The 24978-nt window shown below is 42.6% G+C and overlaps 1 protein-coding gene across 1 annotated transcript in view; it reads left to right on the forward strand.

The window, feature by feature from the left end:
* The first annotated feature begins 1069 nt into the window (after positions 1-1069).
* SRPK1 (SRSF protein kinase 1) overlaps positions 1070-24978 on the forward strand; it is a 30739-nt gene continuing 6830 nt past the window's right edge. Inside the window, exons 1-9 of the mRNA XM_081866610.1 lie at positions 1070-1519; positions 2133-2193; positions 13586-13704; positions 17433-17541; positions 17920-18007; positions 19883-19970; positions 21259-21365; positions 22890-23055; positions 24675-24700. Coding sequence (XP_081722736.1) covers positions 1186-1519; positions 2133-2193; positions 13586-13704; positions 17433-17541; positions 17920-18007; positions 19883-19970; positions 21259-21365; positions 22890-23055; positions 24675-24700 — 1098 coding nt within the window. The 5' untranslated portion in view covers positions 1070-1185. The remainder of the gene's footprint in view (positions 1520-2132; positions 2194-13585; positions 13705-17432; positions 17542-17919; positions 18008-19882; positions 19971-21258; positions 21366-22889; positions 23056-24674; positions 24701-24978) is intronic.

A 24978-nucleotide genomic window follows, 5' to 3' on the forward strand; every position in this document is an offset into this window, starting at 1 on the left:
GAGGAAGGGTGGAGCGTGATGCCGGCCAGGGTTTAAGGCTTCCAGGTGCTGCTGCTTAAGGCAGCGGGAACCTGGACAGGGACATTCTCGGAAGGAAGGCTCACACCCGCCACCTCGTGACTTCCTCCTCCCGTTCTTTCTGTGCCCCCGGGGAAGAAGCGCATAAACATTAGCTGTTTTGTGCTTGCAGTTGTACATAATGTTCGTTAACAAATAATCGTTGGAATGCAATTCTCTACAGTCCTCGGCTAGTAAATTGTGGTAGCTAACAACACAGTCTTCCTTGTTATTGGTTAATGCAGGATGAGGAGCTGTTTTCCAGCTCATGGGCTGCATTCCCTTCTTGGACCAACTTCTGGGGGCCATTTTCGTGGTGCAGCAATGGACGTAAATTTTACCTTCGTACTGTTTCTACACACGCCCCCCTTTCCCCTGACAAGCCAGATAAATTACCTATGACTGCTGATCCTTTCTTGTTTAGATTCCTATGCTAGGTCTGTTGTAAGCCTCACGTTTCTGAGTTTTATTGGCATAAACCCATTTTTTGCTTCACTTTGCAGGACTGTCCAATCTTTTCAATCAGAAAGCTATTTGTCACTATCTGCAGTGACAAGCTAGGTTGCTTTCATTCACCATCCAGATGCAACGTTGCTTGTTGCACGTACGCAGCACCAGTTGCCTTTCCTGTTTCTTGCAAATAGAACTGGTAGCACCCGACTGTTGGCTTCTAACCGTTGTCGAGGATAACATGTGTACACTAAATTCATTTTTTAATAAGCTGCATACATTAAAATAACTTATAACAGTTCCCACTGAGTAAGCCACGCATTCGTACAAAGTCATGTAAATTGTAAAAAAAAAAAAAAAAAGTTTAATTCGAGAATTCGAACGTTAACTTTAGCTGCTGCGAGTCATCGCGCAACCTGGTGGCGCAAAGGGCCCATAGCAGAACACATCCCTCCCTCCCATGCTGGCTACGCGTGAAGTTGGAAAACCCGCCCGGATCCAGAACGCGTGGCGGGCACGTCACAATCCCATCTCCGGCGACAGCACACGCAGTTACTTGTATACGCGCTAGGCCACTTTTTACGCCGCCCCCACCTCCCTTGGCCCTAGTTAAATCCGGCGAAGCCCCGGGGAAGCGAGCGGTGGGCTGGGGCACCGCGAGGCGCCTGCGCTCCGCCCATGGGACAAGGGGAGGCGGGCGAGGGGCCTGACGCGCGGCTCCGGCTCCTGCCTGTCACGCAGAGCAGGGGGCGGCGCCGCACGCGTTTGGAAGAGCCAGGGGGAGTGGCCTTCCCCGGGAGCCCCAGCTCGGGAGGAAGTGACAGCAGCAGCAGCGGCGGCGGCGGCGGCGGCGAGGAGATCTGGTGGCGCGCGCAACGGCGCGCGAAGATACCAGTCGTACGCACGCGCCGACCGGCTCGCCCGCGGCCAGCGCAGGCGCAGGAAATATCCTTGGAGCGCACGCGCGGGGGGTCGCGGGGGCTGCTGTCTCTAGCCGCCATGGAGCGGAAAGGTGAGTGCGTGCGCTTGGCCCCGCCGCCTCGCCGCCAACCTCACCCCTCCCCGCTGCCGCCCCTCGCCGCCCCCCCTCGCCCGCCGCCCTCGGCTCTTCTAGTCAGGCTTCAGCTTTCTGGGTCTTGGCGGCTCGCTTCCTCCGCGTCCCTGGTTGTTGCCCCAATTCACACGAGATCGGGCGTCGGTTTCCTTTTGTCAGGTCCCGCTGTTATTCGCAGAGTTCTTCTCACGGATCCTAACTGCCAGTCTTCGGGTATCCTGGCAAATGTCCGGCCCTTGGGCTTCCCTTCCTCGGCCTCCACCCCGCTACCCAGTATGAGATAAAAGAGGGTGACATAATTGCCTGTCTCCTCCAGTAACGTGTTTGGGGATTTTTTAAAAAAATATTATAAATATGGGTACAATGAGTCTATTATGAGCACGTGTCTCACGAATCTGGTTTGTTCTTGGATTAATGCTCCTTCTAGGGAAGAGGGGGTTAATTTGAGAACAAAATAAAACCGGATAGGTTTGATGATGCGAATAATGTGCCCTTCTTTTTCACCCTGAACAAAAGCTTACTGACTGTTGCCCCACCCCTCCTCCTCCTCCCCCCCTCTGTTTCTTCCTAGTTCTAGCATTGCAAGCCCGGAAGAAGCGGACTAAAGCCAAGAAGGAAAAAGCCCAGAGAAAGTAAGTGTGGCCCTATTGCCTTAAACAGAGTGGAATGGTGTCCTGGACAGTGACAATAATTTCCTGAAATGATGTGCAGAAGCCAGCCTGGTAGCCTTGGTGGCATGGTAATGAAAAATCTTCCAGATTTTCCAATTCTAAGTGACTCTTTACATCCTGTGGGTAGCCTCAGTGTTAAAAGCGCATAAACTCACATGAGTGATATACCCTCTTCTGCATCTTGTGCATATTTTAAGTGGGCACCATTAAATTTGTCTCTGGGTGCCTATCAGCTTGCTGGTAATATTCTCGACTCCTTTTCCAAGGATAATATTTTAATCTAAAATAGTAGATAAACTTAATGGATCAAATATGTTATTTATTTATATACATTTTAAACCGTAGTAGGGTGAAATCCAAGCCCTGGGCGCTGTCCAACAAGGCCACTGCAGCATCTGCAGCCTTGCAGCACATACTGGCTGGCAATCAGGCCTGCTGCTGTCACATGACAGCTGTAAGGCTTGCTCAGTCCTCTGTCTTGAATGTCTGCCATCCCAGAAGGTCCCCCTCCCCACCAGCAGCAATTCTGCCCACAAGTTTAGCAGGCAAAATGGGAAACCACACTGGCAGAGCGATGCCGATGTCACTCTGCAGGCAGAGGCTGGCAGGGCTGGGGGAAGCAAGATCTCTGCTTAATCGAGCCCCCCAGCCTGGTGCAAGCAGAATTTGAATTGTGACCTTGAGATTTACATTTATATTGTATAGCAAGCCGTTCTGGCTAGCCCTGGATTTCAAGTGTTATTTGCATAGTCATAATAAGCTGTTCTGGCCTTGTAGATCCAAGAAGCTTGAAACATGTTCAAAATGGTGCACTAACTTCTGAACATCTAAGATTGCCCGTAAATTCAGCAAACTAAAATGCAATAGACATGTGTTCTACAGTTTAATACTGTAATAAGAGTATTTAATAATCCCACTCAAACTGAAGGGTGGAACTTACTTTAAACATTTCAGATATCACATAGAAGAGGGAAGTCTTCTCTTTTTCACCCTGTTACTATAACTCGAAAAGAGATTTGACCATACCGTACTCTATGTAGCTGCTGTAGACTAACTTTGGTGGACTAAATTGATAGGCCAGTTCTTTGAAATTTTACTGAGAAGTCCCACTGAAATCAGTTAAGTGTGGATAAGATTGTGTTCTGTGTGTGTTAAGCGGCAAGTGGTTTCAGATTAAGAAAATGGAGCCAGAGAATGTGCATTATTTAGTGAGAGTAATTATCAGAGTTGATAGTGCTCTCTGAAAGTTCTTTCAGCCTGGAATATTAAGGAAAGTAATCCCTTGTTTAAGCACTAGCCAAGTACCCATATGCAAGCAGGAGTTACATGTGGGAAAGTGAGAGGAGTAAAAGTTTTTGCAAGCTAGTAACTTGAGGTGGAGGGGAAGGATTATTTACAAGAATCAAGTAAGCCCTGTTTAAGTGAGACTTCTGAGTAAAATTTCAAAGGATTGTACTGCACAGTCACTGGAAGCTTACATGTGTAGATGCCATCATATGCCATTAAATCCTCTAATAATTTTTTTCCCCTATTGACTTTGAAATAGGCCTGAATTGAACCCCTTTGTCTGCATTTTCAAATGGTTATTAGTTGTTGTTGTTGTCATTAATTTGTACCCCACCAATCTGACTGGGTTGCCCCTGGTTTGTCATGTCCTGCCCTTCATTATTCATATTTCTCCAGTTCTCATGCAGTGCACAAAAAGCTCCCAAATCTGGCATCTCTGACTGGAGAATAGCAATAATGAAGTACTGCTTTGTAGATGATCCTAGTTTCAGTTGCTGGAATCTGCAGTTAAATTAACTCAGGTAGCAATAGTGGGGGAAATATTTGCCTCTGAGCAATTGGAAAACCAGATAGAGCTAGGCTAGGTGCACCAATATTCTGACTTGGTGTCAAGTGGCTTCGTTTATTCACCTACCCTATGCCTCTTCTCATCCATTGTTCACTTCACTATTTTTTGTCCATGTAGCATTTCTGTCACTTCTGAACAGTCAAGGCAATTTTTGTGTCTAAAATCATGCTTTCTGAAATCATGCTGTGATTGCAAAGTTTTAATAGTTGTAGCATTGTTTTCAGTGTAGTCTCTTGTCTCAAATATTTTACTCTATTTAGATTGAATCCATAGTGATAACCCACTGCATGAAGGTTTACTGCAAAGTTGTGGCAAGCTAGTAATATTCAGAAATTTAATCCCAAATTTCCCAAGCTCGCTCTTCTATGTTTTCGAAGCTGTCATGCACTGTGGAAGCATTCTAGTAAAAATTAAAAGAGTTGGCCAACAGTTAACTTAATTATACAACCCAAAACCGTTATTTACAAATTCATATAGTGGCTTAAGTAGAGTGGTTATTATAACATGTTCAGCCAAGGTAGCTTCCCATTTAATGCTAGTGCTCTGAGAGAGTTCCGTTTTTTAATTGCTTGTATAAAAGAACAATAAAAAATGTTCCGTTCTTGTCAAAAAATCAAGAACTTGACATCACAGAATCACAGAATCATAGAGTTGGAAGAGACCACAAGGGCCATCGAGTCCAACCCCCTGCCAAGCAGGAAACACCATCAGAGCACTCCTGACATATGGTTGTCAAGCCTCTGCTTAAAGACCTCCAAAGAAGGAGACTCCACCACACTCCTTGGCAGCAAATTCCACTGTCGAACAGCTCTTACTGTCAGGAAGTTCTTCCTAATGTTTAGGTGGAATCTTCTTTCTTGTAGTTTGGAGCCATTGCTCCGTGTCCGCTTCTCTGGAGCAGCAGAAAACAACCTTTCTCCCTCCTCTATGTGACATCCTTTTATATATTTGAACATGGCTATCATATCACCCCTTAACCTCCTCTTCTCCAGGCTAAACATGCCCAGCTCCCTTAGCCGTTCCTCATAAGGCATCGTTTCCAGGCCTTTGACCATTTTGGTTGCCCTCCTCTGGACACGTTCCAGTTTGTCAGTGTTCTTCTTGAACTGTGGTGCCCAGAACATAAAGTTGTTTATTGCTGTTTCTGCAGCTAACATGTCTTGAATCTTCATATGTAAGATGGCTAATACTCTGGCAGTTCTGAGAGCCTTAAAATAGCCATGGCTATCCTTTATCACAGAGGAAGAGAAGCGATAGAATTTTGCTGTAACAAAGTTAGGCTTAGGACACAATATATAATGAAATGCAAAACCCCATGGGCTCAAAGCCCCATTTCTCCTGAGCTGTGGTATGTGTGGAAGAAGTATAACAGGATCTGTGCATGTTTCCCATGCCTTCCTTTTTCATTCTTTCCCACTCCCAATTGATGCCCATCCATACACTTGAGTTGGTTGGCAGAAGAAATGGGTCTTTGAGCCCTAGGTGGATTTCTCCACTCAAAGCTGCTGCTTGTGTGATTTTGCCACTGGACTTGATGGATAGGCTTATTTCTTAACAGCAAACATAAATTTAAAAGAACAGGCTTTAAATAGTGCCTTCTTTTTTGGAATAATTTTGAGCAACAGCTATGTTACTATGTATACAAAGCTATCAGTGATTTATCAAAATATATTTTAAGTTTAAGAAACATTTAAATATACAATGTTGACTTGCGTATAATGGTGCAATAGATCACAAAAATGTTTCTAACCCACCTGTCTTCTGTCTTCTAAAAGCAGTAGTTTTTATCAGGCTTCCCTGCATAGAGGTAAGCCTTGCTCATAACCAGGCAAATGGTTACCAACAAGCTGCATGTGGTATTTGACAGTCAAATATCAGATCTCTGCTAAAAGCCAATACACTTTAAAGAAAAGAAAGAGAGCATTCAAGTCAAGGCAGAGGTCAGCTATGGAGGTGATAAATGGCAATACATATAGAGTGCTTTCTGTGATTATAACCTGTGATCACTGCAAAATATGTGCTGCTTTCTGGCCATGGGTTTCCTTCTGATAACATTGGTGCTTATACGTAGAACTACTGTTTTGTTGTGTGTGTACCCTGCGGGCCTCTTCACACACACAAGTATACTATGAATGTTTGAGAACATGTCTTCCATACACTTGTCAGTTGGGACCGGGTGAAGCTTCTTGACAAGTGTGCTCTGAGTGGGAGCCTGGGCTTGCTGCTTTTTAATGTGTTCCAAGGTGGTGGTTTTACATACTACCTATACCTTTTAAAATATACGGTACTTAATGCATTTATAATACACAGGCATAGTCAGTATGTCATCAGCACAAGTCCTACTGGTTGTGAGCATTAGTTGCCTGCATTAGCTAGAATGCATCAATGAAGGTTCACTTCCCTCCCAGAACTTCGGAAAGCAAGCAGTTGTTCTTGCTGCTACCTCTGTGCATTTTTGTCAGTGTGGGGATGCAGCATTCCCCCTCTTACAATTAAAAAAATGAGAGTGACACACCCTTCTTTGCAGGGTCACAAGGTTCCCCAAATCCCTGTACTTCAGGGCTTTGAGGAAATGTAGGTCTTTGGGGAGAAGGTCTGCAGAACATTAGCAGCAGGTAACAAGTCAAGCTCTCACACTTCTCTACACCCCAACTAGGCTTTGATTTAATTATGATGGAGAGCACTGACGAAATGCTAAGGCTGTAGGTAATTAGGGAGATATCCACTTGCCCTCCCGTCTGTAGAGGAAAGAGTGCCTAGAGGTCTGTGAGTATGTGGCCATCAGGGACCTCAATGGAATTCTACTTTTTTGCATGTATAACTCTGAAAACAATATAGATGACATTTCCTTCTGAGCCATAGATATACAATAAACTAAAGCTGTTTCCCTTTAAGTAAATGCAGCCATTCTGTGTGCTGGGTCTAATTCTTTTGCTCTCCACAACCATGAATTGTTTTAACATTAATACACAAATCCATCTGTATATGTCTGCTCTGTGTTCTGTGCCATGTGTTCTGTTCTTCTGACATCACTGGCACTACTGAATGAGTGGGAAAATATGTAGGAGTGTGAGGGCAAGACACTCCTGCAATACTGTTTTTCCTTCTTTGTTGTCTTGCTTCCTATAGGCAGAGAGACAAGGGTGAGATCCCTTAAACCCCAAACTCCTACTTGCTGGGAGTTAAATGCTCATGAATACAAGTGTTTTTTTCACCTCACCCCCACCTTTGAAGAACATCCTGTCTTCACTCATAAATCAGCATGGTATCTAATGAAATGCTTGAATGTTCATTGTTTCACCTTGCGATGAGAAGCTACATGTTAATTGGCCTTTTATTTTTTTAATCTGTTTCCTCTGAATTTCTGTCTAGAACAGTTAATGGTTACAGACGGGTTGGGAGTGCATCACCTTATTTCTTTATGCATTATTGTTGTTCGAACACAGTTTGGTGGCATTCATCCTGAGAATGAATGCCTGAAGGAAGAAATGAACGAATTACTCTGGTATGTGTTCTCTGGTATAAGTAGAATAGCTAAAATAGAACTACCCTATGGTTGTTTCTCAGTGATAGAAGTCATACAGTTTTATAGTTCTAAAGCTAGTGATTAATTGACATGTTTTCTTTAAGAAAATAGAAAACCTTTGATTCTCAGGTCTGTGGGAGAGGAAGCAAGAGTTTTTGCTTAATTATAACTTTTAAGAACAAGAACTTGACTGGTTTTTCTTTATAGAATATGTACCTTACTTCATTCTCCATACATTTAAATATGGGAAATGTAGATTACAGTAAAGGACTAAGCATGCATACTGTAAGACAGTGCAGTCATACCTTGGTTGCCGAACGCCTTGGAACGCCTACATTTTGGTTCCCAAATGATAAAAAAACCAGAAGTGAGTGTTCCAGTCTTCAAACAATTTTTGAAAGCCGAATGTCCACTGTGGCTTCCGATTGGCTGCAGGACACTCCTGCAGCCAATCAGAAGCTGCTCCTTGGTTTTTGAACAGTTCTGGGAGTCGAACGGACTCCCGGAACACATTCTGTTTGAGAACCAAGGTACGACTGTATGATGTATATCTTGTGAAGACATAATCAGAAGCCTACTTTATCTAGATTATTAAATGAAACAGTCAGTATGGCAATTCTGCTACCTGTTCTGCACCAGTGAACCCCATACAATTGAATGGGACTTATGCATGAATAACTAGAATCAGAGTTACAGGCAGCCTTAGTTAAGGACTGTTGGTTAAATGAATTGCATATGCAATCAAGTCTGGGATCCAAAAAGCATTCCCAGTAGATTTTTTGATTTTGAACAGCAAGCCTCACGCCATATAACAAACTGTGTTTGAAAGATCCTTTTAGTTTCAAAAAAGCTTGTTGTGTAACATTGGCTAGGGGTTGGGAGAGTTGCCATTTGAGAATCTCAAGCCCCAGACCCTCTTCAGTGAGTGGAACTAGTTATTTGATTCTTCAAAAGAAGTTCTATTGAGTACATGGGTGTTCAATCCCATGTAAATGCATATAGGATTCCAGTCTTTGGCTGTGTTTGCACCATCTGATTTTCATGGGAGGAAGTCTTTAGAGTTTGTCCCTTGCATGCATTCCATGCCCACCCAAAGCAACCAAGGAATTACCTAAGAGTAACCGTTTGGTTTTAGCATTTAGTTGCAAGCAGATTCACAAGTTGTAAAAGACTTCAGTCTGTTTTCTCACAGTAAGTATAGTCGTACCTTGGAAGTTGAACTGAATCTGTTCCAGAAGTCCGTTTGACTTCCAAAATGTTCGGAAACCAAAGCATGGCTTCTGATTGGCTGCAGGAAACTCCTGCAGCCAATCGGAAGCCCTGTCAGACATTCAGCTTCCAAAAACAGTTCGCAAACTGAAATAGTCACTTCCGGGTTTGCAGCGTTCAGGAGCCAAAACATTTGAGAACTAAGCTGTTCAAAAACCAAGGTACGACTGTAGTACTTCTTTCTTTGCCAATCTGTTTGAGAAGAAAAGCAGCTGCAGCAGGCTAACTGAAGCCAGGCAGATTCACTTGCAAGCAAGAGCTTCGGTTGTTCTCCTGAGTAGATCTGTTGGTAGAGGAGGCAATGGCAGTGTACCTTGCGATACCTGGAATGTTACAGCACAAATTAGTGCTTATTTCATGAATAAGATGTGCAAGCTAGAACTTGAATGTGTTTGCAGGCGGAGCCGCTGACCACACTTATTCAGACTGTATTTCAGCTGCATCTTCATTTGTCTTGCTTCGTGTAACTTTTTCTCTGCCTTTTCAGCTGTATACCGCTTTTTACATAGACAGATGCGTTGCTGTTTGGTTTTCATAGCTCATCAGCTCAGTTAATCACTGAAATGCCAGCATGAACTGAAAGGCTAAATATGTTGCAGAAGTACCATACAATAGCCAAGAATGATACTGGCACCTGCCTCTGCAATTGTCCAGTTTGTTTATTTCTTAATAAGAACATATGAGATGAAGAAGCTTGTCTTGTTTAGGTTGGGATGCCTTTATGAAAATTGTCTTCTATCTTTTCCATAGAATTGTTTTGGGCAGAGCTAGAATAATAATTGGCACCTACTGGCACAGAGAAGCTAATACTTTGAGCTCTTGTGCTCATACAGTATAATCAATACTGTGAGACTCTTTTCTTTCAAAGTTCTGAAGGAAATTTATTATTGAACAGGAAACTCGTAGCTTCACTTCAGTTAGGCTACATAGTTAGTATATCTGGAAAGACTTTGGAAGTTGGTCAGCATCAAAAGAATAGGATGAGTTTTTGGTCATTCCAGAGCATGGCTAAATTTTTCAGGAAGCAAATTAGCTGAGAGCAACTCTCTTCAGTGATGCTGCAAGGCATTTACCTGCAATGCAGTGCTATGCATCTGCAGCTAGGTGGTGGAGGCAAATTCCTTTTCTCTCTTGCTTTTGCACAAAGCTTTGCTGTGTTCAGGAAGAACCAGCCCTCTGCTTGCAATTTATGTACTGCTATCACTTGCACCAGGGTGCCATTTAATTTTTGATGGCTCTTTCGAAAACTGTTGGCCCGACTTCAGAGATACCTGCATCAATGGGAGTCCGTGCTTCGTGCAGGTAAGCTTGCCTTTTACAGCATTTTTTAAAACCCAGATGGAAAAAAGGGAGTTTGACTGCCTCAATGAGGACTTTTCTGAATTCCGTTTAAGCTCATAAATCTTCCTGAGGACACTGAGGACATCCCCTAGCATGTAATCTTACCAGATGCTTAGTTTAAGAACAAATCCAATGAAGTTAGGTTGTAAAAGCAAGTAGATGTTCAGAAGCCCAAGGTGCTTGTTGGGGTGGATGTCTGCCAAATGTTCTGATATGTTAAAATGGATTCATTCAAGGCTTCTGTTAGCATTTGATGTGTTTCTAGCAGTGTGGCAGTTCTGACAGCTGTCTGTTTCTTATTCATTGAAATGCAGTCTCTGGAACTCTCACATCAGCCTTTTGTCCCTGCTTACAAGCTGACTTCTAAATTGTTTAAATGAATCAGAAGATGCTTTCAGGTTTCTCTTCTTAGTAACAAATTTGCTCAAATAAATCATTGTTTAAAATCAAATGATGTATTAAAATAAGGTCTTTGTACCTCCTATGCATGTTTTGCCATCCTTGCCCATGCCCGTTTGGGGTGCATTTTAGGAGGGATACATTTTAGGAGGGCGGGGCAGGAGCAGTTGTGGGGATTGTATTGAGCATTTTTAAAAGATTTAATAGCGAAAGTACACATACTTTCCAAGAAACCATAGAGAGAAAATATTACCTTTGAAAGGCAATCACATCTCTGCAGTGTTGTGTGGTCTTTTTCACTCCCTGGCAAATAATCGTTCACTCTCATTTTGAAAGTATAAGGACCTGAAATAATTAATTGCAAAGATATTGAGCTCTCTGAGTCTTTGTCACATCACTCAGTGATAAGACATTCAGACTTCCTTTAGATAAAGGATCCAGGATAGTTCTCAAAAGCTTTATGAAGGCTTTCTAGTAACTTCTTTGCTGCAGGAAGATTGTGCTTGTGGAAGAGATGTGTGATTGCAGAATATTCAGGGAATTTCAAACAGCGTTTTTGCCTGGAAAATTGGCTTTAAGGCTTACCCTAATTCCTTGTTGATGCATACCCTAGAACGTTCTGTCATCAAAAACCGATCTAGTAAACCTTAACAATTCAGCGTTCCCATAGTTATGACGTAATCAATGAAGAGATTTGCTGTGATGGGTGTGGCTTCTAGAGGGATCACATTGATTTCAACCTTATTCATTTCCTCTCTAGGTTTGAGATTTATTGAGTAGTGTTACGATTTTTTAAAATCATTGTCTGCAATTGTCTTAACTCTTGTTTAACATTTGATTTTGTGTTTATTCCTGTATGTGCTCTGCTCGCATTAGGCTAACTGTGAATATTTACAACTTCTAATTTTTGCCAAAGAAAGGTGTAGGGAGTTTAAATAAATCTTCAAGAGATGAGTGTGTGGAGGGAACAGTCAGTTTAGAATGTGTGTAAAATGTTCCAGAAGTGTACATGAGCACTCTTTGCAAGTATGCTGATTTATTTATTTTTGTTTGAACATCCCTACACCAAACCCCACAATAGCTGTATTTCACGATTGTTTTGTGAAACCAGTTACTTTACAAAAGGTTTATTTGTTACTCTGCAAAATAACTGTTATGTGTTGTATATAATGGTGTCACATAGCAGTCAGTAAGAACAGAATGAAGAGGGAAGCAGTTTTTGGCTATTCCTCCTACCACCAGCAAACCCTGTGCACACACAAAAATCTTCACCAGAGGGTCGGGGACCTTCAGAGCATTGATTTATGCCTTATGATCAGCTGAGCAACTCAGTATTTAACAAACAAAATCCAGGGAGTGACTAGATATAAGTATGTTTCTCTTGGTATTCAAATATAATATGTCATGGATCACTGTAGCAGTCAGTCTAAAACCTGACAACTACTAGTTGACAGCATGCAAGTTGTAGTTACATGCTTCTAGATATGCATGACTATTTTTCTTTCTGCTGAAAGATTGGGTTTTTCTTTCCTGCCACTCTTTACAGTAGCTTGAAATTCCTGTTTTTAGGGAGCCATAAAGATGGGTTTGTCCCACTGCATGGAAGCACACTGAGTCACTTATAGGGCTGGAATGCAATTGGGTACCTGTAATAGGATGACCAAACTGAAGCCATTCTGAGGGGCTGTTTATAGAAAATAATTCAGAATCCTAAAATTTCCCTTCATCCTGAACCCATCACCAAGCAGTTTTCACTGCAAGTCTTCTGTGAGCCACTGGCAGTTATTTTTAGCCTAAGGACTATCCTACACTGCTGAAGCCTTCTGAATGCCTGTTATTTTTTATTAAAATATTTTTGAAAGCCAGTAATGAGGAAACCATGTGTATCTCCCTGGGGAGGAATTCCAAAGGTTGGGACCACCACTGAGAAAGCCCTGTTCCTAGAACCTACCTGCCTTATTACAGGCCAGAGAGCAGGGACTCTGATCTTGGGCAGATTCATACAGGTATAGATGGTCCTTCAGATAAATTAGGCTGCTAAAACTACTAGCCTGCTGAAATGTTTAGACACTGAAATGTTGAGACACTGGCAGCCTGCATTTCCCTGCTGGCTGGAGAGGAACGGAAGCCCCTTCACAACCAACATGGAAATGAAAGTTCTTTAAAAAAACAAAAACAAAGAACCCTGCTATCAAGCAGATGTAAAATGAACCATTCCTCCACCATCCTGCTTGGTTTTCACACTGATCAGAGAGGGAGGTGCTTTCCTTCCTCCATGGTTGGCATGGAAACCAAGTGGACTGGGCAGAGGAGGGATGGAGAGATCCATCCTCTACCAGCTCACTCCCTTGCCAGTATGAAATTCCTGTTTGCTTATAGCTACAAGGTGAGTAGTTAATTACAAGCCTGAATTCTTGCTGCTATTACTCTCTGCCTGCCTCTCCCGCCTCTTGATTGGCATTTTTTGGAGAGGGTCAGTCATTTGGCCTAGCGCCCCCAGCTTAGGACATTCTGCTACAGACAAAATGCATCACAAAGCACAGCTGTACCTGGTAAAAGTGCAGTTGACTCCCTCCCCATGACTGAGCAAGGCAAATACCTGACATAATCATAGTGGGAGTGATTGGTGTACTGTTCAACATGATCCTCCATGAAGACAGCTCTAGACATTGCTGTGACTGGTATCTTTTGAAACTGTACTAATTTGAATGTTGGTACTTGCTGCACATGTGGAGCTGTCTGCACAAGTTGTATCTGCTGAGAGGGTTTGTTCCAACCAAAGTGAACTGAGATAGATGTGATGCATCTACATTTCAGTTACTTCTTTAAAAATTAGGAATATTTCTTTTGCCTATCATTATCCAACCGCAAACTGCATTTTAGTCTTTGCATATTCTTTCTTCCTTTGCTCTAAGTACACACAATAAAAAGCTTACGACTTACAAACTTACGATGTCTCCTAGGCCAGAAACCCAACATCGAGGCCCTGCTGCCCATTCAGAGAATGATCTTCCTGAACAAGAAGAGGAAATCCTGGGATCAGATGATGATGAGCAGGAAGATCCCAATGATTACTGCAAAGGTGAGAGGTTTTATTTTACAATTTGAGTATCATAATTTTAAACCAATAATTAAGGTTGTAAACCTGGTTTGGTACATCGTGTGTGTCAACCAGTAAGTGATTTTGCTTTGTAGATAGAAAAAGGAAAACATCTATGGGGACTTGATAGACTAATGCTTCTTCTTATAAGACCAAACATCTACCAGACTACATTCTCCTTGTTTGTTTAGCATATCAAAGTTAATACATCAAGACATATGCTAGCTTAAGGTATTTCTCAGTATTTTTATTCATTTAACTTTTTACTACTTCACCAGCTTTCCATTTAATATATGCTCCATATTTACAACTGAAATTAAAGTTAACATCAAAACTGCATAACAAACATCAGAAATAAAAACTTAATAACAAAAAAATGGAACTTTAGGAGCCATAAAATTCATCAGGAAACCAGGAAATAAACAAAGCCTAATAGCTCATAAGCATGGCGAGTGAAAAGTAAAAACTATGTAGTTGTCTGGTAAGCCTCTCCAGCAGGTTGATGGGTGAGATTCCAAAGCAACATCATCCTCATAGAAAATGCCAGGGACAACACTGGATTAACCCATCTACCAATGCACTGGTAGAATTTGGAATAAGTAGGGGGGGAATTGTTCTGGTCAGAGGGAGACTGCATTCCCAAGGGTAGTTACTGTCTGCAATCCATAGTTTGCAGGAAGCTCAGTATAGGACCCCCAGTGTATGCTAGAGAATACTGGGTGAAGCAATTCAATTTGTACTGGTACCTTTAGATACCTGAGAAAGCTATTGGTTGCTCTTCAGGTGCTGAGATTGTGCTTCCTCTAATTACCATATAAATCCGTACATTTTGGGCCCACTTGCTATATATAAAGCACTGACATAGTGTCATACAGGAATTGGCAAAGGACAGTCATTTCCTTCATTTAAATGCCATATATCTACCTTCACATCACAGAATTCTCAATGGTAAAATGTTGCAAACATGACTGTATCTCCCCAATCCTGGCTCTAGTGACCCAAACTGGTATACTCAGCATCCCGCTCAATGGAATAAACTGAATGAAAAACATGTCATGTCTCCACTGACTTCATTTTGTGTGGGTGTACTGTTTGCCCGGCATAGAAATTTAGCAGGCTGGCAGAAAAGGCATGGATCTCTCTGTCTTTCTGTTGCCAGCCAGCGTGTTCTATGCTAGACATGCGGGGGGGGGGGGGTCACCTGCTGTGCCTGTATATGAAAACATGGTAGACTGGTAGCAAGAGGGAATGAGCAGCCTGATGCAAACCCTCTTCCTTTTAATGCTGAACACGCAGGAGGGGGCTTACCCATTATCAGCTAGCTTGGAATGGCAGTGGGCTGTCAGAAGAGGGATGGAGTGTTCAGACTTCTGCCTCATGTCAGTCTGCCTGGTTTCTTTGCTTGACAGAAGGAGGCAGTTTCCCCACCTCCCTGTCCAGCACAGAAAGGATGCTGGAGAAGGGAATGGGTGCTCAGCCCCTCATCCCCACCCCTGGAACCTCCTTCAACCCCAGCATAGCAATGCAGCAAGCTACCAGAGAAGGGTTGAAGCACTCCATCGATCCTCCAGCAGCCCAGTCACTCACCTGGATGAAATTCCTTGTTGCCCATGGCGACAAGGCAAGTGTTTAAAAACAAGACTGCTTTGATAGTTCTTGCATTAGAGTCCTTGCATTATTTAATCCAATATAGTGATCCAGAAATATATTTTAAAAATTAATAACAAACTCCCCATGCTGAACAAACCAGGCTTCAAGGAAATACGTTCACCAAGCCATTTCTTAAAAGGTAGGATGTTGCCTGTTTCCCCTTTGTGCATACCTGAGAGTAAGCGTCTTTTAATTTAATGGGATCTTTTTGTAGCAATGTATGCGATGGCATTGTTAGCTTTCCTTCTTGTTAAAGAGCAGGTTCACACAATTGCAAACAACGCTTGATGCTGTTGTGAAGTATGTGTGTAGGTGTAACAAGTACAGCTCGGGGGCCTAAATGGAGGTGCTGCCCTCATGGATCACAGTGATGTACTGTAGCTGCCTGGCGTGAATGTCAGAAAATGAATTGTTTTTGTGTGAAGTAGCTCCTGTTTGAGGTGGGCTGATTTGGGTTGGCTGATAATGCCGTTTAGGTGGTTAGGATGATGTGTGAACCTCTTCAGATATGCAACTTCCCACATGGTTGGACCCTTTGCAGTGGTGGCAAACCATAGCACAAAGTGGGGACAACAATACCACAATAGTGGTGGCAACCATAGTACAAAGGTAATGTGAGAAGGGGGCAAGAATGCATTGGCAGAATGGTGTAGGGGAGCTCTTTAATAGGAGCTCACATAGGTCATAATTTTTCTTAATCCAGCATTGCCAAGGTCGAGGGACAAGTCTCTAAGTCAGTAATTCAACAATAAACACCATCGTACATCAACTGGCAACCGATCCCACCATGCCCGTCTTCTCTCTAGATTGTTTTTGATAAATATTGAGTAAGCTCTTTGAACAAAGGCAGGGCTTGAATGTATGCGCCTCCATTGGCTTCTATTAATAAACTAGTGGTCAATTATGTATCTGGAGGCAATTTTAACATGAGCAAGGGCAGGCAAACTGAAATTTAATTCAGATAAAATAGAGCTCCTGTGGGTGGGAAGTTGGTCTTCTCCAGAAAGAAGGTTCAATTGGCTCTGGATATGGGGTTGCACTTTGCCTGCAAGTCCAAGGACGCGACCTGGGAATCCTCCTGAATTCAGTAGGTGACATCCAATTGAGAAAATACTTTTTTTTAAGATGGCTAACAAATGCGTTAAACAAAACATACGCATCTGTAGTAGCACATAGAATTGACATGTTCTCAGTATGACCTTAATACTGAGTAGATTACCCATCAGATCATTCTCTTATCTCATGGCTAAGGCCCCTCATCATGGAAATCTTAGAGACACGCTAGGTTCTCATTCTTTTAAGGATATTGCTATGCTTTAGCTGAGTCATTCTGTTCTGTTATGAGCCCAGCATCTTATGAAGAGATTTGAAGAGTAGCCACCAGGTCTTCTTAATATTGTGACTAGACCTTACAAATCAACATCCCCTTTCAGCTGCAGTTGCAGCCAAGTGGTGTGTCATCATGTGCTTCACCAAATAAAGAAAATCCCAGGGTAGCATTCCTGTTCTTATGGAGGGAAGGAAAAGCATTAAATCCAAATGTTCTTGCTACTGCTAGGAGAAAGCAGTTAGCAATGCATTCTATCTGTCCCAATCCCAGAACTCATAGCTAATGTGACATTTGAAATTTCTTAAACAGTAGTGTTTTTAAAAGATACTTTTTCTTATTGTGGAGTATATTTAGTGAGAAAATAAAGAGATTTGAGAGTTCCCAGTGGGATTGTACCACCTGCACATAGCCATGCTGGTCTGCTTATCCTTCCCACATAGAGGAATAGCACACTCTACAGCTATTTTCTCTGCAGAAGCTGAGAAGGGAAAACACACCATCTATTCTATATTGTGCCTGATATTATTCTTTGGTAAGCTGTCAGGATTTATTTGCATGATATCTAAAATGAAGAAATTGCATGGTTCTACCAACAATTGTGTGTTCTCAAATGTTCTTTTTTTCATTTGTTTTTAAGAGAGATTAAAAGTGGCAGGTGCATAGATTGACCTGTGAGTTTCTCAATATCCCTGAGGGTTCTTGACCCAATAACTCTTTTTACATTTCCTAGGAGGCTACCATCTTGTTAAAATAGGGGATCTGTTCAATGGAAGATACCATGTGATCCGAAAGCTGGGATGGGGACACTTTTCTACAGTGTGGTTATCATGGGACATCCAGTAAGTCTTTTTTTCTTTTTGGAAGGAATTTCTGCTAGTTGCATGGAATATTGTTACAGACCAGCAACATGAGATTTTTCCTCAGAATGTTCCTCCTTGTTTTCAAATCCAGAGGTTTCATCTCATGCTTTAAAAAAATATATAAAAATAACATGGTAACAGTTCTATGTACAAAATAAAAATTGATTCATATTCCCCCTTGCATATTATTTCTTCAAGTTTACTTTTTATTTAACTCGGGGGAAATTATGCATTCAGGAGTGACAGAGAACCTGCTTTTGTATTTTGTAGGAAATGATCCTGAGCATTCAGGTCTTTTTCTGCTAGTGTTATCTGATTCCTGAAGGCAGTTTAGTACTAAACTTTGTGTCCACTTAGGGGGAAGAGGTTTGTGGCAATGAAAGTTGTAAAGAGTGCTGAACACTACACAGAAACAGCATTGGATGAAATCAAACTGCTGAAATCTGTGAGTATCCACAAGTAGATGATTATGATTCAATTTCAAATTATATCCTTTAAAAATATCAGCAAATGGCTCCCAGCCATAATATACCGTATTTTTTGCACCATAAGGCGCACCAGACCATAGGCGCACCCAGTTTTTAGGGGGGAAATCAAGAAAAAAATCTTTCCCCCCCCCAGCCCCAAAGAGCAGCGTACAGGCTGCGCACAACCTCTCCTTGCCGGAGGGGTTGCGCGCGGCTATGGCACAAGCCAAGGCAGCGAGCAGGATGGATCCCGCTTGCTGTTTTGGCTTCCTCTTTAGCCCCACGCAACCCCTCCTCGCCGGGAGACGCTGCGCAGGGCTAAAGAAGCCATAGCCCCGTGCAGCCTCTCCTTGCCGGAGGGGTTGCGCACAGCTATGGAACAAGCCAAGGCAGCGAACGGGATGGATCCTGCTTGCTGTTTTGGCTTCCCCTTTAGCCCCATGCAGCCTCTCGTTGCCGGGAGATGCTGTGCAGGGCTTTACTGGGAGGTGGGGGGATTCCCTCACCTCTCGCAAAAGCCCGCAGAAGCCGCACAACTCCTTTAAAGAGATCGCGGCTTCTCCTGGCTTTTCTGGGAGGTGGGGGGATTCCCTCACCTTCCGCAGAAGCCGCTCAACCCCTTTAAAGAAATCGCGGCTTCTCCTGGCTTTTCTGGGAGGTGGGGGGATTCCCTCACCTCTCGCGAAAGCCCGCAGAAGCCGCGCAACCCCTTTAAAGAAATTGCGGCTTCTCCTGGCTTTTCTGGGAGGTGGGGGGATTCCCTCACCTCTCGCAGAAGCCGCGCAACCCCTTTAAAGAGATTGCGGCTTCTCCTGGCTTTTCTGGGAGGTGGGAGAAGGGACTGATGCGGCCAGTCAGTCCCTTCTCCCTCCTGGGGTAAAGCCCGCAAGAGCGCACGGAGCTTGTGTGTGGCTCTTGGGGGCTTTTCCCGCCTGCCTCCCCCCTGCATTCACTCCATAGGACGCACACACATTTTCCCTTGCTTTTTAGGAAGGAAAAAGTGCGTCCTATGGTGCGAAAAACACGGTAATATCTTGCTCCATACTAGATACAAAGGGGAATCCTGTACACAGGATTAGATTAGGCATTTGTTATTATTTTTCTTTAATTTGTAAAGGTAAATTTTTATCTCTGTTTCCAGAGCATTTTAAAAAATGACAGAAGATTATTTATTAAATTGGTTAGTCGTTTTATCTTGCCCAAGGCAGCCTAAGACAACTTACAACCAACCAACCAAACAGACAAAAAAAAAATAAAAAAAATCCACAAGAGATATATTAAAACCAAGGGGGGAGGAATACATTTAAAACATCCCACACACTTCTAAAAGGCCACAGATAATTAAAGGTCAAAGTCTTGGTTAGAGATGAAAGTTTCTGCCTGGTGCTTAAAGATATGGCTATTGTAATTATTGCAAGTGGGTAATTCATCTCAAGTTTGGTTTGCTACTTGTGTCATCAGTTGTAGGTATCATGTCATCCCATTACCTTAGCTGGTAATCTTCCTTTCATGTATCCAGCAGTACATTTTCAGTCATTTTTATGGAGGGAGGGAAAGGTAAATGCAGACTCACGAGAAGTAACAGCATTAGTACAGCTACTTAGACAGTGTTGTTTAGGAATTGATTAATGAAGGGTTTTTCCGCCCCGGCTGGGGCATAAGGCAAGGTTAGTATGGACATAGTTGCTCAAGAATAGTCAGAAATGCTAACATAAGTTGATTGTTTGATTTGCTAAATAAGAATGTGGGGTGAGAATCTGGAGAGTGTCTTGGAAACCTATGGGATTTGATAAAGATTAAATGATAAACATTAAATGATTTTTTATGGTGTTTGATTTCCCCCCACCCTACAGGTCCGCAACACTGACGCAGATGACCCAAACAGAGAGAGAGTAGTTCAGTTATTAGATGACTTCAAAATCTCAGGAGTAAATGGTTCCCGTATCCTTTTAAAACCAGACTTTTCTGCGATCTTTAATCCAGCAAAATGTGGGATTTAATAAAATACAGTACTGGGTTAAAACATAAATGGTTGTCTTACACAGTGATGAAATTTCACAACGTGTAGCTGTTTGGCACAAGTATGTTTTCAGTTTCCTTCAGCCATATAAAGAAAACAACCTACAAAAAGGTTTCCTTTCTAATTCTGAGTGGCAAGAGCCTTTTTGAATGTTGGAAGACAATAGGAAAAAAGCGAGAGTATTGTTTGGGTTTTCCAACTGATGTGGAAAACTGATTTGTACCACCTTATGATATTTCTGTATCCCTATGTGCTTGGAATTCACCAGTGAAAGTTCATAGGACTATTAATAATTAGAATACTTTTTGGTGCGATACCAGTACAGTGGTACCTTGGGTTAAGAACTTACTGTATTTTTCACACTATAAAACGCACCAGACCACAAGACACACCTAGTTCTTGGAGGAGGAAAACAAGGAAAAAAATATTCTGAATCTCAGAAGCCAGAACAGCAAGAGGGATCGCTGCGTAGTGAAAGCAGCAATCCCTCTTGCTGTTCTGGCTTCTGGGATAGCTACGCAGCCTGCATTCACTCCATAAGACGCACACACATTTCCCCTTACTTTTTAGGAGGAAAAAAGTGAGTCTTATAGAGCACAAAATACGGTAATTTGTTCTGGAGGTCTGTTCTTAACCTGAAACTGTGCTTAACCTGAAGCACCGCTTTAGCTAATGGGGCCTCCCGCTGCCGCCACACAATTTCCGTTCTCATCCTGAAGCAAAGTTGTTAACCCAAGGTACTATTTCTGGGTTAGCAGAGTCTGTAACCTGAAGCGTTTGTAACCTGAGGTACCACTGTAATGGGGTGGATGTTGCAGCCTTGCTCATCTGGGTTCCCAATGTCATATGTTGCTGCTGGTTACCGGGGGTGGGGCAGGGAGCGCAATGGATGTGCAGTGGGGGGAAGCATTGGGCTGACTCAACCACTGCACCCACACCAAGTGCCCCATTGCCTTACCTCTCCCTCTTGGTAACTGGTGGCAGTGCACGGCATGGGGAAGCCACACGAGGAATGCCACACCACTGGTGGCAGCTGTGTAAAATTGCCACAAAGTGTAGCTATTCTAGAAAACTGCATGCAGATAGTCAGGGGGAAATGGGTATATACACAATAACTAAGCATGAAATTTCTTTTTCTGTGTTGCTATGTATTCAGCAATAGCTGACTTTGTAAATGTTCCCGGAAATTCAGCCTTGACTCAGCTACAGATATTTGCATGGTGTTTGAAGTTTTGGGGCACCATCTTCTGAAATGGATCATCAAATCAAATTATCAGGGTCTTCCACTACTCTGTGTAAAAAGAATCATCCACCAGGCATGTTATATATACTACATTTGGGACTAATTTGTTGTTTTCTGTCAAGCGTTTGGTGCTCCGAAGTGCAACTGGAGACTCTCTGTGATGTCAGTTGCTGCACTTTTGGCAGATCAAAATTGTAACAATGACTTCTCATTGGTGGATATCCTGTGCATCACATGCTCTAGGATCCCAAGATCAGGTCCTTCACACAGTATTTAAGGATAACAAGAAACTGCTGTGAATCAGTAGGCCAGTTCAAGAGTTTTCTCATGCTTTCTCTCTAATAGCAGAATCAGATTCTATGTAATAGCAGAATCAGTGATCCTGTTCTGATTGATTTGGCAGCAAAACAGGGTAGGTTATTGCATATCACAGGAAACCACAAGGCACTCTTCTAAAAAGGCAGCACAGTTCCCAAAAGTGGAAACAAAGGACTGTGTATGTGTGTTTTACTGCTCCAGGAGCATTTTTGTTTGCTCCAGTTGGGCTCATATAAAATGTGTGTGTGTGTGTGTGTGTGTGTGTGTGTGTGTGTGTTGAGGAGGAGGAGGGAATCATTTGGCTGGGTTAACTTAGGGAGGGAGACACAGCTAGAGTGAAACAAAGGGAAGATGTAGGCACTCTTGCTACTAACTGAGGCAGGTGGGTGCCATCCCACAACTGCCATACACACACAGGAACAAAAGGCTGGATGGTGATGATGGATCATTTGTTTGCTCACTTCTCTCTGCCCCACACTTTGGCTGTGGGAAGAGGTGAAGAGGAGATGGAGTGACAGCACCTAACTAGGGTAATTGGTGGGTTGTTGCTCAGTTGCCCTGTCCACTTGCCCTGGTTCCTAATGGGTGCAACTAAAGGAGGTGGAACCAAAGAGGCACACTGACCTGCTGCTTCTTCATTCTGTGAGTACGGAACAGTCCCTTGAGTCAGGTGATATGCAAAAGGAGTTGGCAAAGTGCTGTGAAATGGACATCCCAATATGTCACAGTGGTGCCTCCACTCAAGGGCCTGACCTGATCATAGGCATCCTTATTTGAAAACAAGCCCTAATGGGACTTATTCCCATGTAAGGTTGACTGGGTGTGTTGTTCAGGCTGCAAAATGTATCTTCCCTTCATATATCACACACTTGTACATTAATATATAATACTGGAGGCATCATCCCGTTGAATAACACACACACACACACACAAACAAACAGGTGTTGTGCAACGCTTTGTTGCAAGTTCCATTTGTAATTGATGCTTCAAGAACAGAAATGAAAGCTGGGAAGGATGGGGAAGCCTAGAAGAATAGTGCTAAAATGAATGGGAATTACGCCTTCAGCAACAGTAGGTTGAAGATCAAGTAAAACGCTCATTTTGCTATAGTTTCCATAGTAACCTGGCTTTTTCACTGCTTGCTTCATAATAAAATCAAGCTTTTGGTCACATTGTGCACCACAACTACCAGATCCTGGCTCTTTGGTGTACTTTGGAAGTTACACAATGACATTTTGTCACCCGTATGTGACTTTCCTTTGTCGTTTGTTCTCTGCAGGTTTTGCAGGGACTGGACTATTTGCACGCCAAGTGTCGGATTATCCACACTGATATTAAACCAGAGAACATTCTGCTGTGTGTTAATGACCAGTATATCCGCAGGCTGGCTGCAGAAGCAACAGAGTGGCAGAGATCTGGAGCCCCCCCTCCTTCTGGCTCTGCAGGTGCTTTTTGTGTTTTAGCTTAAAGTCAGTTCATTCTGAAGTGGTTTGTTAGGATATGACAAATATTAGCTGTCTAGATCACCCTGAACATGATTAGTACGGAACACCATTTCAGTTTGTCTATAAAATAGATATTCATTGCAGTACTAGCTGTATGGTTCCGTAAAGAGCTCATGAAAAGTGTGTAAATTGCCACGCTGGAGAATTATTTAAAATTCTGTTTCTGATCTCATGTAATTAAATTGATGATAGGCCAATCAACTTCTGTTGTGTTGTGTATAAAAGAGTTTATAGAAATTCAATTTAGAAGACCTCTGCAGTGAGGTGCATCTTGGATATGCCTTGCTCAGTCTTTTGTATTCTCCAGAGAGTTTAAAAATTCTCTCCATCATACATTCTGTATATATTATGTATAAGTAGACTCTCCATTAAGTGGCTTTACTATTACAGGTGTTCAATCTTTTAAGACAAATCTGATATAGAAATTGAATCCTCCCTGGTGCTGCCAAAGAGCTGTGCAACAGTATCTCAGGATTACTTTTGAAGAGCATTGACTAATGGTAAAAGCGGGGAGGGTGTTCCCAATTTGGTCTCCACCAAATCTGTGGTGTTTTATTGAGACTACATGAACTCCATCCTTTTCAGTCACCAGCCAAGGTGGTACACCGTACCTGAAGCTTTCATAGGAGTATGGTTGCAGAGCAGTAGCCATGACAACTGTTTAATGTCTTGCTGTATCTGTATTCTTCAAGACCAGTCAGTTTTCAAAACAGAGGTCCAGGGGTCACAACCCTGTCCTTCTCCAGTGGTCAGGCTCTTTCTTGTCTATTAAACATTTTTACCCCTTGACATAGGTCTGCCAGGGGCCAATGAAAATTATTTTTGTGGACTGTCAGCTGACTACCTGTGATTTACTATTTCAAGTACAGTCGTACCTTGGAAGTCGAACGGAATCCATTCCGGAAGTCTGTTCGACTTCCGAAAACCAAAGTGTAGCTTCTGATTGGCTGCAGGAAGCCAATGTCTTTCGGACATTCGGCTTCCAAAAGAATGTTAGAAAAGCAGAACAGTCACTTCCAGGTTTTGATCATTCAGGAGCCAAAATGTTTGAGAACTAGGCTGACTTCCAAGGTACGACTGTGGTTAATTGGAAATTGATGGAACTTGAAGTGGACTTAATGCACTCTTGACTTACCTATGTGTCATCTCAGTTCACTTTTTAAAACACTGTGTACGTGCTGCTGTGTTGCCTCACTTGCATGTAATTATTCCCCTCACTTTGAAAACGGTTGAGTGGCCTGACAATTGATAACATAATTGTTGTTATGTATAATAATCTGACATCGAGTTCTCTCTGCTTCCATAAGAAGGTAACAATTTAGTGTTTGGAACAGCTTCTCAGTGTTGCAGGAGTGATTTAAGTAGATACCTGTCTTCCAATGCTGCTCAGTGTTGAAATTCAATCTGTTGATGACTTGATGAGAACATTTTCCTATTTTTCTATACTGCAGTCATGTTGCAGAAGTCGTTTTCTGTTAACTATAGAATAGTTTGAGTAGTATGCCACTTTAATAGTATGATTGCAGGCTTATTAATTGCATTTCTTTTTTACTTCACAGTGAGTACTGCACCACAGCCCAAACCAGTAAGTGTAATAACTTGTGCATGTTATAAATGAGTTAAACTTTGCATTCAGATGTACACTGTCTTTTTACAGAGCAGTTCCAGTGCTGTGGGAAGGCTCCTACCAAATAGCACAGTTGTGTCTGGACATATTTAGATTTCTATTTCCCACCATCCCAGGGGCTCAGATTTTAGCATGCTGCCATATACACTTCATTTCTTTCAGTTCTCTTAATGGTTACCCTTTCTTTGCCTTAGTTGTACTGTTAATACTTTTGCTATTTTTCTAGCTACTACAAT

The sequence above is a fragment of the Podarcis erhardii genome (genome assembly GCF_964252035.2).
Source record: "Podarcis erhardii genome assembly, chromosome: 6".
Lineage (NCBI taxonomy): Eukaryota > Metazoa > Chordata > Lepidosauria > Squamata > Lacertidae > Podarcis > Podarcis erhardii.